Source organism: Phalacrocorax aristotelis, chromosome 3, assembly GCF_949628215.1.
Source record: "Phalacrocorax aristotelis chromosome 3, bGulAri2.1, whole genome shotgun sequence".
Classification (NCBI taxonomy): domain Eukaryota; kingdom Metazoa; phylum Chordata; class Aves; order Suliformes; family Phalacrocoracidae; genus Phalacrocorax; species Phalacrocorax aristotelis.
The window spans coordinates 26,983,975-26,998,721 of record NC_134278.1 but is presented as its reverse complement, the minus strand read 5'-3'; the positions used below and the strand labels follow the sequence as shown (position 1 = coordinate 26,998,721).

General features: G+C 38.8%; 2 protein-coding genes across 7 annotated transcripts in view; both read right to left on the bottom strand.

Moving 5' to 3' along the window:
* TINAG (tubulointerstitial nephritis antigen) overlaps positions 1-3,267 on the bottom strand; it is a 53,531-nt gene extending 50,264 nt beyond the window's left edge. For both annotated transcript variants that reach the window (XM_075086991.1, XM_075086992.1), the window contains exon 1: positions 2,771-3,267. In XM_075086991.1, coding sequence (XP_074943092.1) covers positions 2,771-3,140 — 370 coding nt within the window. In that variant the 5' untranslated portion in view covers positions 3,141-3,267. The remainder of the gene's footprint in view (positions 1-2,770) is intronic.
* Positions 3,268-10,562: 7,295 nt separating this feature from the next.
* The window catches only part of MLIP (muscular LMNA interacting protein), a 115,751-nt gene continuing 111,566 nt past the window's right edge, over positions 10,563-14,747 (bottom strand). For 4 of the 5 annotated variants that reach the window (XM_075086984.1, XM_075086986.1, XM_075086987.1 and 1 more), the window contains 2 exons: positions 12,981-13,015; positions 10,568-10,913 (listed from right to left, as the gene is read on the bottom strand). In XM_075086984.1, coding sequence (XP_074943085.1) covers positions 12,989-13,015 — 27 coding nt within the window. In that variant the 3' untranslated portion in view covers positions 10,568-10,913; positions 12,981-12,988. Of the gene's footprint in view, positions 10,914-12,980; positions 13,016-14,747 lie in introns of all 5 variants that reach the window. The other variant, XM_075086988.1, reaches the window with a different exon arrangement.

Sequence of the window (14,747 nt, the reverse complement as noted above, 5' to 3'; positions counted from 1 at the left end):
GACTTAGAGGGCCAGGAGTGCTGCCTGAGGCATCAGTGGCAGAAAGCAGAGATATCTAAGCTAAAAGACACTGTTTGCATGAGAACACAGTGAGATTATCTGGCTGTGAATATATTAGGTTGGAATATTAATATATTAAGTGGGAAATTAATTGCTTTGAAGATGCAGCCTGGTGACTTTATGAATGGGATTATATGATGTGAAAATCATGATCGGAAAGAAGAGTATTTGATAAACGAGGACTTCCTTTGCAGTCAAGCACTCCTCTACCATTACAGGCTCTTACTTTACTTGCTCCCAGTATTGATGTAAGTACTTCTATCAGTGAAATGAATCCAGATTTACTCACTTGTAGGCCAGATCCTGACTGTGTATTGTAAAAGACTAGCAAACTCTCTGGATGTCACTTTTATGCCACCACCAGGGTGAGATCCAGTATGTTGATGCTGACAAGGCTTTTTGTACCATGAGAGTAATTGAAACAAAAATATAAAATAAATAATAAATATAGTCAATAAATAACATTCCAATTGTTATTCTAATAACAAACATTAAAATAACAATAATTTAAAAATCCAGAACTTCAGTATCTAAGGCAGGAATGTGCACAATTTCTTCCGAAACTATGCAGGAAAGACGTTGAAACATACTGAATGCTGAGTTCATAAAGGGAAAGTCAAAGCAGTTTCACATAGTTAAATCAAGACTGGCCCTCAGCGCAGTGCACAGCTATGGAAGAAGTCACAGCATAGCTTACTGCTGCCATGCACCAAGTCAGTGGGTGGGGATCCAGAAATAAAGCACTAAACAGTTTCATTGCTGTTCATTCCAGCCCATGAAAGGCACTTCAGTTTATTGGTTTATTTAAAGTAATATGACTTAAGAATCACTGAGAGCAAAACCACAGGCAACCAAAGGATTGAAATCTTACAGATGAAAAATACTTTGGCATATGTGGTCTTCTAGAGCTTAAATAATTCTTAGCCAAAGGCAGAAGTGTAGTCTCAGTTACTAAAAGTCAGCTAATATAGTTATGTCATTTCTAAAAATGCTTCATAATTTGTTTAATCTTCAGACATTGTCTTTTTCTTTCCCCGTTTTTTCCTTCTAATTTAATTCTTTCATCCCTGATCCTCAGATGTTTAAATTCTAGAGAGTTCCTTTACAGTTGTGTTTTTTCCTGCTGTATTTTACCTACTTTGTTATTCTCCTTTTACCCTTTAAATTATTTTTATAACAAATCTCCAATAAATAGGTTAAAAAATGCTACAGACTTTCCATCAGTGAAGCACTGTAAGAATCAGAAAAATAGGATCCTGTTTTGAGGTGAGATATAAAAAAAAAAGATATATGCTCACCTATAGGACAAATAAAAGTGCTTGAATAGAGTAAATATAATTGCTACCTCTGGCAGGCATGTACCACCCAGGAGTTACAAAACAGTGAACACACATGCAAAAAAATTGGATTAAGAAAGGCAGTAAAAATATTACCCCTCACCTATTCCCTTATCTAAACCTTCTGTTACACTTTTACTTTTTAGGTAGACCTGTGGCAGGGCCCACATGGCAAACTGCTGCAGGTTTTGTAGTGATTTGTTTCCATTAAACCACCTGCCAAACTAGACGTGCAGGCTGTCAGCTCTGGAGCAGAAATGCTCCTAAATGTTTATGTAGAGCTTCAAATCAACAGACCCCTGATCTGCTGGAAATAATATACACCACGGCACCAAATAAATATGAAAAGAAAAGCTCTTTATTTAAATAGATCATAGACTATTCTTTTAGATTATTAGAAACACTTTGGGAAATCAAATTTGTTTCACAGCATTTCTGTCACTCCCACTTAGCAGACTTTGGCTGCATGCCTGGCTAAAGACCACAGTGTCCTGAAGATCTTGTGGTCTCAGTGCTGGAATGGAAACAGCAGGGTTATTACAAAGAAATCGTTAATTTTTAGAAGGTACAGTAGTATTTTTGTTGGGTTTAGGCTTTTGAAAGTTTGGTAAGGTCTCTGCATTTTCAGCCAGATTGGGTTTGCCAGTAGTAAGAAGCTACTAGTCTTAAAATCCACTATTCTAAACTTTTCTCACCAGCAGATGTTTGGCCCATGCAGGAAACAAGGAAGGACCGGCTGTTTGTAGATCATTTTCTAACAATGTCTAGTTCTAAAAAAGATAGCCTGGTTTAGAGTAGTCCTGGAGGAACTTCCACTACTAACTAACTAGTAAGAAACTAAAACATGCCAGAAATCTTTGTTCTAACCACAACCCTTCACCTACTTCTGCACCTGAGCTGTTGCAGGAAAAATGGTATCCCACAGGAAAGCTCTGCTGGATCAAAACCATTGCAGAATACCTCTCAGCAGTATCATTCAGGATAATCCTCAATTTTTTTGATGATTTGATAGTACTGATGGATACAAAAATTTAGAGGTTGCTGTTCATCTTCTGTTAATCTGTGAAGAGCTATTGAAATTTTTGAGATTACACTAATTTTGATCCAAAGAGTTTATCTCTAAGAAGTTGCAGGTAAAACAGATGTTCTGTGCAACAGAAATATAAACTAACCAATGCTAAAAATCTGTCCCTACAGACAGAAAAATAACAGCAATCATAATTCTTACTCCAGTTTCATACCCAGTGTCTTTGCCTGCTATGTCTTAATCACATTTTTAGGATGCGTACAGTATATAATACTGACTAATCAGTAATTTTACTTCCAAGTATATTTTTATTGTGGTGCCAGCCGAGCATTGTCTCTATATGTACCTGATGTTGGAGGTGGCCAAGGCTCATCTGACCTGGTGGGCTCAACGGGGTTGTCACAGACTTCCCAGTAGTCAGCACAACAGTCTACAGGGCCAGGAGAACCTGAGGCACAGAACTGGTCACAGTAACATATAGCTGCTTTGGAGACGATGTTAAAGATGCAGTCATCATCTCTGCCTGTGCAGCAGCCTCGTATCCTGCAGGACCTTCCCTGATACAGACTCCTTTTTAGCCTGTTCCACTTTGCAGAACCACCATCTTCAACAGAGTAAAGTCCTTGGGGCAAATTTCTTCTAGAGTCAAGCTGCTTTGCCATCCAAACTTCACTTGCAATGCAATATAAGAGAAAAATTTGACTTTTGAGCGACATTCTTCTGCCTGTAGCAGCCTTTTTTAAGGCTCTCTGTTCTTCACTTTCATCAGTAAATGGCCATTTACTGTAGATGTAATACCTTCAGTTAGTATTCAGAAAGAAATCTAAACAGAAAGCTGCAGGCTTCAGTTTTCTAGGAAGACTCTGTATGTGTTAATTATTAGTCAGACATGTTGTAAACTGATTTATTTGCCCAAGATACAGAGATAATGGAAACAGAGCCACAATTATCTATTCATCATTATGAAACATGAGGTGCATTCCTTTGCAAGTGAGAGAGTTTATTGTAAAGTTTTCAGAATATACAGAATATACACGGTCCGATATTTTAATGCTATATTTTTAACTTCTAAAATCAAAACAATGTGAGGAATGAGTACATGGTGTCAGTGGAAACTCTCTTTCTTTCAAGCTTCATTTATGTCTAACTAATATGTTCTCCATATGATTGGAAACAGTATAAAACTTAGATTGGTTTTCACCTACATTTTTCTTTCTGATATATAGGGCTATATCACTGCAGTAAATTTATCCTGCATCCCCCCTTTCAATGTTGTTTCCAATTATCTAGCTTAGCTTTATAGGCTTAATTTTGCACTGTTTTACTATAGGCAAATTAAAACAAAAGTCAGGTGATATTCAGTATAAACTATTACCCAAAGATATTCTTTTAAGGTTTGCATTTCTTTAGTCAAAATGAACGTGGTAATCCTTGTAAATAGTATAATAAATACTCACTGCTGAGTGCTCATTCCTATTTAAAAATGAAATATTTGTATTAATAAAACCAAAAAGAAAAACATAGCAGATATCAAAAGATATGTCTAACAGCCTTTACTACTTGATCTATGATCTCCAGGCTTTTTAACAGCAAACCTAAAGAAATATGCATGGTACTGTTGCCAAAACTAAAAAAAAAAATCAGAAAAAAAAGAGCAAAGAGCTTTGAAGTTCCTAGCAGAAGTAGCACATAAGGCTAAGTTGCAAAATAAAAAAATCGTAGTTTGAAATCTGAACAGTTACAAGACAGTTTTAGACTCCGAAGCTGAACAAGCAGGGGTAAAAACCAGTCATCCTTTTGTCTCCATTTTGTAGAAAATGAGAGGAACCTGGAAAAGTTAATGGCAGACTGATTAATACGGAATGAAGGGAATCTTTCCCTTTGTGAGTTCATCTGGGCTGTTCAGTGCAGCAGGAAGTCATAGCATCAAAGGGCCCTACTTTTGAAAGCACAGCTGGCAGCACAGCTGGTTTGGATGCACTGCCATGCATGGCAGAGACATTAAGAGGGAATATGTGTGTGTGTTTATACATATATGGGCTTGTAATCCAAACATTCAAGTCTTTAATGCAATTGCTTGCCAGCGGCGCTTTTGTTGCACCTGCCTACCACACTGTACCCAGCACAGCTAAAGAACTGTGGATGAGGCAAAATTGCATCAGACAACATGATTTTTATTTTGCTCGGTTGCAAGCAGTCTTCTGTGCGGAAGTTAATAGAAAGGCCAAGGTCAGCAACGTGCAATCACTGTACATCACATAATAGGACATAAATCTTAGCCTTCAAATTTGCTCTATGGTTTTTTTATTGAGTTTTGTTTACAAGACAAAAAACTGGACAACATTAAGTCTGTCACTGACTGCTATAATGCATCAAATGTAACATGCGCAAAATGAGAAAAGACATGTTCATGGAAACTCAAGTGAAGTACTCACTAGAAATTATAATCCAGTTCTTTTCCTTATGTCTAAGGGGTTCCATCAGTTCCAAGAAAATGACTCCTGGTTTGCACTGACATTAGCAAAATACTAATCATCTTTTTTGTTACAGATCCTTGGAAATAATTTTACAAAGTTATCTCCTTTCTCTGGAAGCTACCATATGTGATAAATGTTATCAGCAGTCATATTAAATGAACAGGCATGTCTGTGTTTTAAGTTACAGACCTCTGGCTTAGTTTGGGTTTTATTGGTGCAGGTTTCTTTTTTTAATTTTCAACTATAAAGACTTGCTGATGATAAAGCAGAGGCAAGGCATTTCCTTGGAAATGACATGAGCTAGTTTACACAGGAATGAGATTTCTTTTAAAGGGATGTGAAAATGTAACTTGTGCTTCTAAACAGCTTTGTTCTGTGACGCAAGAAACTGTGCTGATACTTGATAAAATCCAATTCCCATTTGTCGGCATGTGTTCAAAACTTTAAAAACCCCACAGATTTATTCTGTTATGGTTCAGCAAATGTTTTTATTTCAGTAGTTTCCTTTGTTAGCAAAAGTAGCTCTGTGTTCACTGTATGAAAGCATGTGTTGACTTACCTGTAACTATTTAGTAACAGTTAAACATGATCCTTTTTCTCTATTGAAGATTAACCTATTCCAAGTATAACAGCTCTGCTAAGCTTTTCAGTCAGGGTCCTAGTCCTAGCTCTAATCTTCACAATTAAGTACAAAAATATCTGAGTTGTAACTGTTTCAGCTCTACCTAATGTCTACCCTTGAGCTTCAAAAAACACCACACATTTGGCAGGAATTCAAGTATTAATATCGCTGAACACTTGATGGAGTAACAGATAAAAAACAGTTTAAAATATCCAAGAATATGTTGTAAGCTGGAGCAGGATTATTCCACAGCCTTTCTTTCAAAATTCTCCCTGATTTATCTGAATAAGCCTATTAGACACCATAAAAATATCATTTTTAATTACCTTCAGAGTACAAGTGATAGCACTGGCCAGTGAGGGTCTGGGTGCTGAAGATCACTCCCAGGACAGACAGCAGAGCCCAACCCATCAGAAGACCATGGCACCTTTCCTTCTTCTGGCTATTGCAAGCAGGCTGGGGTCAAGCCTTGCACCCAGACCCAGAGGGAGAATCACAGTACTGCTACCTTGTGCCAGGAAAATGAAGTGACTCTCAGCCAGTTTAGGAAGAAACCAGAATGCCAGACCTGAATTCAGTCATCTGCCAGTAGAGAAAATGCAGAGCATCAGTGAACCTGTGTAATTGTTTATCTCCAGTTTAAAGATTGCAATGATATGGGCCATGTCTTTCTTTGAACTTAAATAGAAACTCAGTTGATGACTCCTTGCACAAAATACATTACCGATTTGTAATGGCTGCAACAGTTTATACTTACTACTCTTTATTATTAATGGCTGCAATGCAGTAAAAGTTTTTTAAGCAAACCCACTTCACCAGAAGTATTATCCCACAATGTCTTCTCTCTCCCATGTACTAAAGACAGAACAGGATTCACCCTCCCAAACTGTGAGTGACTAACTCCTAGATGTGTTTATGCAGAGAAAAGCTGTGTGATAAAGTGATTTTCTCACTCACTTTGGTCTCCATATGTTTGGAGCAGGCACAGGAATGGGGGTGCTTTCACCCTGTTTGGCAACAGCCCGGAAGCTCACTGCTGTGTGTTGTTGGCACAGTATCAAGTGCTGCCACTTTTAATTCAAACATTTCAGGGCTGCCTATCTCAATTCCCACAGCCTCTGGGACCAATGCACCCAGTTTATTTAAATAAACAGATTTAGGGTCAAAATCAGAGGTAGAGGAAGAGAAACTGACCGCAATTGCCCACACCAAAGAAATCCCATTCTTCGCACAAGGGATTCACACGCACAAGTGCTCAAGCACTCAGAGTCAACAACCACAGGTAAAAGAAAATGACTTTATATCTATTACATGGTACTAAGATGTTGCTGCAGCCTCATAGCCTTTCCACTCTTCCCACCACAGTAATACACCACACGTGCTTCTGACCCCAGCTGCATTGCTTGGTCAACCTCAAGGCACCAGGTGCTATCTCATTCTTCTTATTGTCAGACATACTCCAGCATTGCCCTGAGGTCAGCCCACTCTGTGCTTAGTCAAGTAAATACATGTAAAGACTGTGGGAACCTGTGCATGCACCAGCACAGTACGCATGCAGCCTCACCGCTGCAAGTGCCCTCCTAAACAGTGTTTCACTAGGGCTTGCAGAACCGGTAACATCAGTCATCGTGGCTTGTATCTGGATAGGAACCTCTCAGGAGGCACAACTGGGCATGGACATCTTGGCAGTGGCCCCATCATATCATAGGCCACATGCCACCTTTGTTATGCTGACAGTGCAGATTACTCTGGACAGATTAGCCTGTGCACAGCTGCACATAGCTTCAGAGAGGTGACGCTTGCAGTGAACTTGCCAATCCCAAACCTCACCAATGAGTTAGAGGTGAAGGAGAAGTGGAACATACTGTACTCCACTGCCAGTATGAGCTCTCAGAAGGTGGTGTGCTGGTGTTGCATGGCAGATGTGTATGTACTGGTGTTCATCTCGAATGTGTGGCCTTATCTGAGCCCACCAGCAAATGTTGGCACCCCAAGTCTAAAATCTTCTCTTGACCATGGGAAGACTGACAAGGGCAGAGGCAGAAGCAGCCTTCCAAACCAATACTAGAAACCTGAACAGGTTGTCCGTGTGCCTACCACTAACCTCACCACCAAGCCTGCTTAGGGGCACTTCAGATACATATTAAGTTTGGTGTTATTGCAGTGTGAGTGTCACCAGTCCACTTCTAGACAAGCCAGCTTGCAGCAGGCTCTTCCCTTAACTTGTAAGCTACTCCGTGCCATCAGTTTTGGGGTGTATGACTTGCCTGGTGTAGGCATAGCCTAGGATGGCCCTGTGTGTGGCTAGATACTACTCCTTGCATAGAAATCACCAGCTCATTTTTGTTCAGACATCTTTTACAATGTACAACAATGATATAGACAATTCATTCATATGAAACAATTATGCCTTGGCTAATGCACACACTAGACACTATTAATGTGCTCACCAACCCTGGTAAGACAGCCAGTGAGCCTGTCCAGGGCAGGAAAGCATCAGTCAGGTGGGTAATGACTGGGCTTCTTGACCCTTATAGCAGGCTGACCCTCGGCGTTGCTGAGTTTCTACTTTCTTATTCTTTGCTTTTAAGGATTTTTTATACTTTAAGGTATAGATTTTCTTCTTTTCCTTTTGTAACCTTGAGCTGCTACTGTTACCCTTTTAACAAATTACTTCTTTCTGTGCTTTCACTTTTCTCATTTTGCATAGCTTTAGCTTGTGAACTTACTGATATTTAACCAATATTCTCATTAAAAGTGAGTCAAGACCACAGAGCTGTACTAGACTAAATCAGGATTTGGATTCCAGGCAGCTGAACCCTTGGTCCAGGGGCTGACCTTAGTCTGGTGCAGCAACCCAGTTTCCTCAGGTCATGAATTATGACCCTCCTTCTCATGGCCCATTCCATGTCACTGCCCAGGTACATCCCGTGTGCTAGGGAAATCTCCCTTCTGAGCACCTACACCAACTTCAATAAACTGTTTTTTGTCAGTTTGAGTTGTAGCCTATAGGAACAACAGAAACATCAGAAGCATGCACAGGATGGGGTGAACACCATGTATCAGACTTTGTTAGCCTGGAGGATGAGGGAAAAAGGGGACCATAAGCCCTTGCTAAGGATAGGGTCCTGACAGGAATGTGTATTTTACTGGAAAAATAATGAATAAAATCAGGGTAAAGGCATCAGAACTTGGACTAAATGTATTACACTCTTGAATAAGCAGCATCCATTAATTTTATAGTACTACTGAAAAAGCAATCAATTTTTCATGTTGAGTTTTGCTCTTTAAACCTTCTTAAAGGATTTTTTTTTCTTTTAATACTTTTTTTCCTTTGGTTCCTCAGGATAGACTTCCTAGACTGTAATTGCCAATATACTCTCATTTTTCATTCATAGACAGAAGCTGTTTGAACAGATAGGGAAAGTGTTTTTTAAAGTATACACAGATGAACAAATTCACAAACCCAATTGTCCACAAAAAGATTCCTCTTTTGCCCTTCCTATAATCCTTGCAGTTCTTTCTGTGGCTTGTGTTCTTTTCACCTATGGGCTTCAGTCTATCTCCTGGGCTAATTTAAAGCTACAACATACCATGTGAATAAATCTCTCAGATAGACATGCTAGATGGGATTTGGGCTTTACAAAAATGAAATTCAAGAGGAAGAGGAAGTTGGGTTTGGAACAAATTCAGAACAAAGCAAGTGCTTTGAAAAAACGGGCAGAATTTTGACAATCACATAGATTATATGGGTTCTAAATATGAATTTTGCCCACTTCAGTTGTTGACTATAAACAAGAAATACTATTAGGTCCTTGGTGGGTAGACCTACTACATTTTGTACAATTTTGATAACATATTTATAGCTATACATGTGTTTATATGTATGCATTTATATCTCTTTTTTTAGTTCTCAATATACTTTTGTTATATTTACCTTAATGTGTTGATTTCTGTCCCCAGGAACTCTCTCCTGAACTCACCGAAATACTTTTCTCAATAATTTTTTTGCCATCTGGTTAATGGATATTTGGTCTGCAAGATGTACATACTTAACTTCTATTATTTTTCCATTTGGGAGAGAAACTAACTTTAAAAAAAAAAGCTTATATATCTATCAATCTGTTCATGACATTTTGAAGGACGTGTGTGTTCCTGTAGGAAAAATGTATATTTTACCTATACAGAGAAACTCACTGATTGCTGAACTTCTGTTTTTACAGTTCCACAATTCAACATCTTAAATGCAGGCTGGATTGAAATTACACCAGGTCCAATAGTGCAAGAGGCTGAGTAGCCTAAGGACTATTCCATTTAAATTTATTTTAATTTTAATGGTTTAACTGATGCTATTTTATAAATTAGTTCATTGCATTAATTTTAATGAAAGCAGCAGCATGTGCTGCTTCATTAAAATATTAATCTTAACCACAACACAGCAATGTGTCAGGAGGTAAAATGCTCCTGCACACCAGGACAGAGCTGTGATGCAAATGTCCTGGACATGTACATACCTGTGGGGTGATTTGTGGTTCAAAGGATCAAGGGGTCAGGGAGAAGTCAGTTGACTCACGCAAGCATAGACAGTCAGCTTCCATAGACATTTATAACGCATCTTGAAAGCAAATTGTTTAAGATCCAGGCTCAGGCAACATTTAGTCTGTGGGAGCAGCACAGGGTCAAAAACACAGCAGCAGAAACTGGAGGGGAAAGTGATGATTCTTCCACCTGTGCCAGGAGTGCAACTGGTAATTCTGCCCGCACTCACCGGCTGGCAGGGTCACTGCCCAGCCAAAAAGGGCTATGACTATTGCACAGCAGAGAAGAATCACTGTGCGTGCTGATTGCTGTGGGTGCTGACACAAACGTGAATAATTCCTGGAGTATTTCACAAAACATAAGTGTCTGTGTGGTGGCAAATGTGACCAAGGTTAAAAGGATGGGAGCATTCCTTTTCCAACAATGCTGGCAATTGTTCTCAGCTATTTGAAATACGTGGAGCTAGATTTACAGGCGTAAAAATAAGAATCACAGCAAACACTTTGCAACAAAAATATGGCTTTATTTAATTTCAACATTTATATTATTTCTAAAGAAAAAATGCTGTGTTATTTCAGGCATCTCGTAAATCAGCAAGCACTTCAAGAAATTGTATTTCAATATGGCACATTCCTGTTTGTATCTCTGGGATTAATTATGCTAGCACATAAGATTATCTCTTGAAAGAATATTTGATTGTTGTTACTGCTTTGCAATTAGCATACTTTTTAAAAAAAAAAGTTGGTTTTTTTTTTTAATGGTGCTTTAACATTTGTGCTGTGGATTCCTTCTTAGTACAGAAACAGGCCTCAAAACGCTCTATGGTTTTAGGTCTTGATCCTAATTCGGGGCTGCAAAAGAAGAGTTTTCACATGAACATGAGTAGTCAAAAACACAGATTATCAAACTGTATAGCATGCACTCAGGTCACTTAGCTTTCCTAATTCATATGACCTGATGAACTGACTAACAAATGTAACTCATAGTTTCACAGAAAAAAAGGCTTGAAGAAATATTCAGCCACCTCATTTGTGCTGTAGCTGTGGGAGAAGATGACAGCTGGCAGACTAAACCTACCTTGTGAGATGCTTGCCTGTCTTTGCAGCAGCCTGAGGTAAATCAAGGACTTAAACTTCCACATTCTAAACTAAATCTCTCTTCCTGAAATTTAGGCCCTTTGCTTTTTCTCCCGCTCTCAGGAAGGATGGAGAAGTCACAAATATGCCTTTATAACAGCCCATTATGAAGAGAGATATACTCTTGTGCTTCTGCCCTCTCCTTATTTCTTTTCTTCTGTGTGAAGACACTGAAACCATTACATCTTTTCCAAAGCTCCCATTTGTCTTCCATAGCCCATGCAACTGATTCTTCACTAACACTGAACAGAGGTGAGTAATTACCTCCATCATATTATAAGCACTCCCTTCAACATCTCCCGAGTGGCATTTTTCTTAAGAGCATCACCTCTTCAACTCAGAATCTGTTTGTGGTCCCCTGTAATCCTCAGGTTCTCTCCTGTAGTATTACTATAATTCCTTTTCTGTCTGTGTTTTTCATAATTCCATGTATTTGTCTTCAATGAATTTTATCATATTGATTTCAAGCCATTCCTCTAACATAAGTGACATTTTTAAAATTCTAATCCTGCCTTCCAAGCTGCTTGGAAGTCCTCCCAAACGGGCATTATCTGTTAATTTGGTAACTGTCCATGTGATTAAGCAAGTACCTAGTGGCAATATTTTATAGTGCTAGAGCTAAAAGACAGCATGGGGAAGCCTGTGTGAGATGTTCTCCAACTTCAGCAGCAAATTATTTTTCTCAGAGTCCAGCTTTCCAATCAGTTGCACATCTACCTTATGTGAATTTAATTTAGTCCGTATCTGCTTTGCTTTCTTATGAATGTCATGTGGGACTGTGTTGAAGATATGATGTATCAAAAACATCCCCTATATCTATTTTGCTGTCAAAGAAGGAAATGAGATCAGCTTGATCGGATTTGTTTCTGACCTGTCCCTGTGCAAGTCCTCTTATCTCCTTACTATTCTTTAGATGCTTACAAATGGGTTGTTTAATACTTTCTTCCAGTGCATTGGAAATGCTACTAGGGCTGACTTCTCTGTAATTCTTTAGATTTTCCTTTCCTCCTTTGTTAGATATGACACTGTGTTTGCCTTTCTCCAGTTTTCTGGGAACTTACTCATCCTGCTAATCACTAGTGTTTGAGAAATCGCATTGGTTAAGTATTTTAAGGATAAGTTTCATTAGGCTGTGCCATCCTGAATACTCTAATTTACCTCAATATTCCTTCAGATGTTCTTTTCCTGTTGTCTCCATGATCCTACTCCCAAATTCTTAATAACAACCGAAATAAAATTTCAGTAATGATTAACCTTTTTGTAAAGACTGAAACAAGAAAAGGGCATTGAACGTTTCAGCCTTTTTTACATCACATTTGCTGACGTCCCTTGTTAAGTACTACATTATACCTGCTCTCAAGCATAGCGTATTATTTGCAATATAGTATTGTTTAGCTCTAGCAAACCATTAATTTTAATGACACTGTGGTTATGTACTCAAATATAAAATAATATTCATCTTATGTCAATGACATTGCTTCACAATCTAATTCCAGACCATACCTCAGTTTCTTCCAACTGTTTGATTGCATCCCACTTAAAATTAATTCAGTTGTGACTATATTCTGTGATGCTAGGAAGTGGGATTATTCTGTATTGGCAATTATTAAGAGAAAATAGTTCACCTAACATAGCCATCTTATTATCCAAACACTATATTGAATAGCTAAAGCATCCTATCATCTTTTTAAACAAAACCATAAAAATTTGTTAAAATGACATTAAAGAAGTAGTTACATATTCAAAGTGAGACTGTAATCAAGGCAGAAAAATAATACTCACCATAATAGCTAAACAGAACCTCTTTCATTGGCAACCTGTAGAAAAAAATGAAACTAAAAGGTGAAAACAAAGTGGAGAGGAAAATAAAGACTGCGGTATGTTAAGCAGGCACAATTCTACAAACTGGTGAACAACTTCATACAGCACCTTGTCTTCTAAAAAGATTGGTTTCCTGCACTGCTAATTTGTAACTATGCTTACTGAACTTGGGAAGTTTTTTCATGCATTGACGTGTTTGAGGAACTATATTGCACATAGCAAATTTCAGCAAAGTATCCCCTTGGCTAAACCCATGTGACAGGACATTTCAGACTCTTGCTGGGTTTCCAGTTCTTTTTTGGACCACATCCTGGCAGGACAGACCATGTGGCCAACCTTGCATTCACATGTTTTCCTCCACCTTCGCAAGTCTTGCAACACAGTCTCCTACAGTAAGCTGGTACCAAAACCGAGGAAGGCATAGGACTACAGTCGATGAATAACTGGCTGGACCACCGGTCTGGAAAGATAGTAGTCAACAGTTCAAACTCTCCATTCCAGGTGGCATTTCAGAGTCTGCTAAGGTGAATGCTCTTTGACGTCTCCATTGGGGACACGGGTAGTAGGAAAGCCTGCATGTCTAGGAAGTCTGTGGATGTTAGCAACTTGGAAGGGAGGGAGACACTGATATGCCAAGCATACGGCTCCTCCATTTCCTTGGATTTCACCAAATTCTGGAGGACTTTGCCAGACTGGAGGAATGGGCTAGCAAGAGCTTTGTGAACAAAGACAGATACATAATCCTGCATCTGGCAGGGCACAGGGTAGGTGGAAGAAGTAAACAACCCCATATGCAATGGTACAGGCCCACAACTGACTGGCTGGGTGGCAGCTCTGCAGAGAAAGACCTGAGGTCTGGTTAACACCAGACTGAACGTGGGTCAGTCCACCCTTGTTTTGATGAAGTATAACCACATATACGGTTCCATTAATTAGATCATAGCCAGCAGGTTGAGGGAAGTTGCTGTTCCCCTCTGCTGGATACTAGTGAAGTTGCATCTGGAACATAGTCTTAATTTTTGAGCCCTCCCAATAGAAAAGAGTTGTCAAGCAACCAGAAGAAACCCAATGGAGGACCATCAGGATGGTTGCTGGGGTTCCTTGATTTCTGGGAAAAGTGTATGACCTATAAGGGCAGGCTACAGGGCATGTTTAACCTGAAGAGTAGGGTAAGGGGTATCTGTTTACCCCCTCCAGCTACTTAGGTGGGATTTATAGAGAGCTCAGATTTGCATGATGAAAGGAAAGGAGGCAACAAGTAGGGAAGTTTTAATGAGCCATAAGAAAAAGTATTTTTATCATGAGTGGTCAAACACCATAACTAATTCTTCTTTGATTCTGTGATTCTAATTACTTATGCATTATTTAAGTATTGAATAACAAAAAAGCCTTCATCAAACTACAGCTGTGCTCTGACTACCTATTCAGGGCAAGCTCTTTTCCTCTAAAGCTCCTCTACAGAACTCCTGCCATTATTTAAAGTGGACCAAATAGAGCAGATGGTTTTTAAAGCCAAATAGAATTAGATTAAAATAGCAGTTTAAATGACATACTGACATTTCGTACTTTCTCTGTATCACATTTATATTACTACCCTTTCAGTCTTTTTAATGTAAATTTACCGTATAAGTAATACATTTACAGTAATGCTTTTTATAGCAATCACATTAGAAATAAAATGCTATAAATGCATGAAATGCTTTTTCCTTGTTAATGCATGGTGATCTA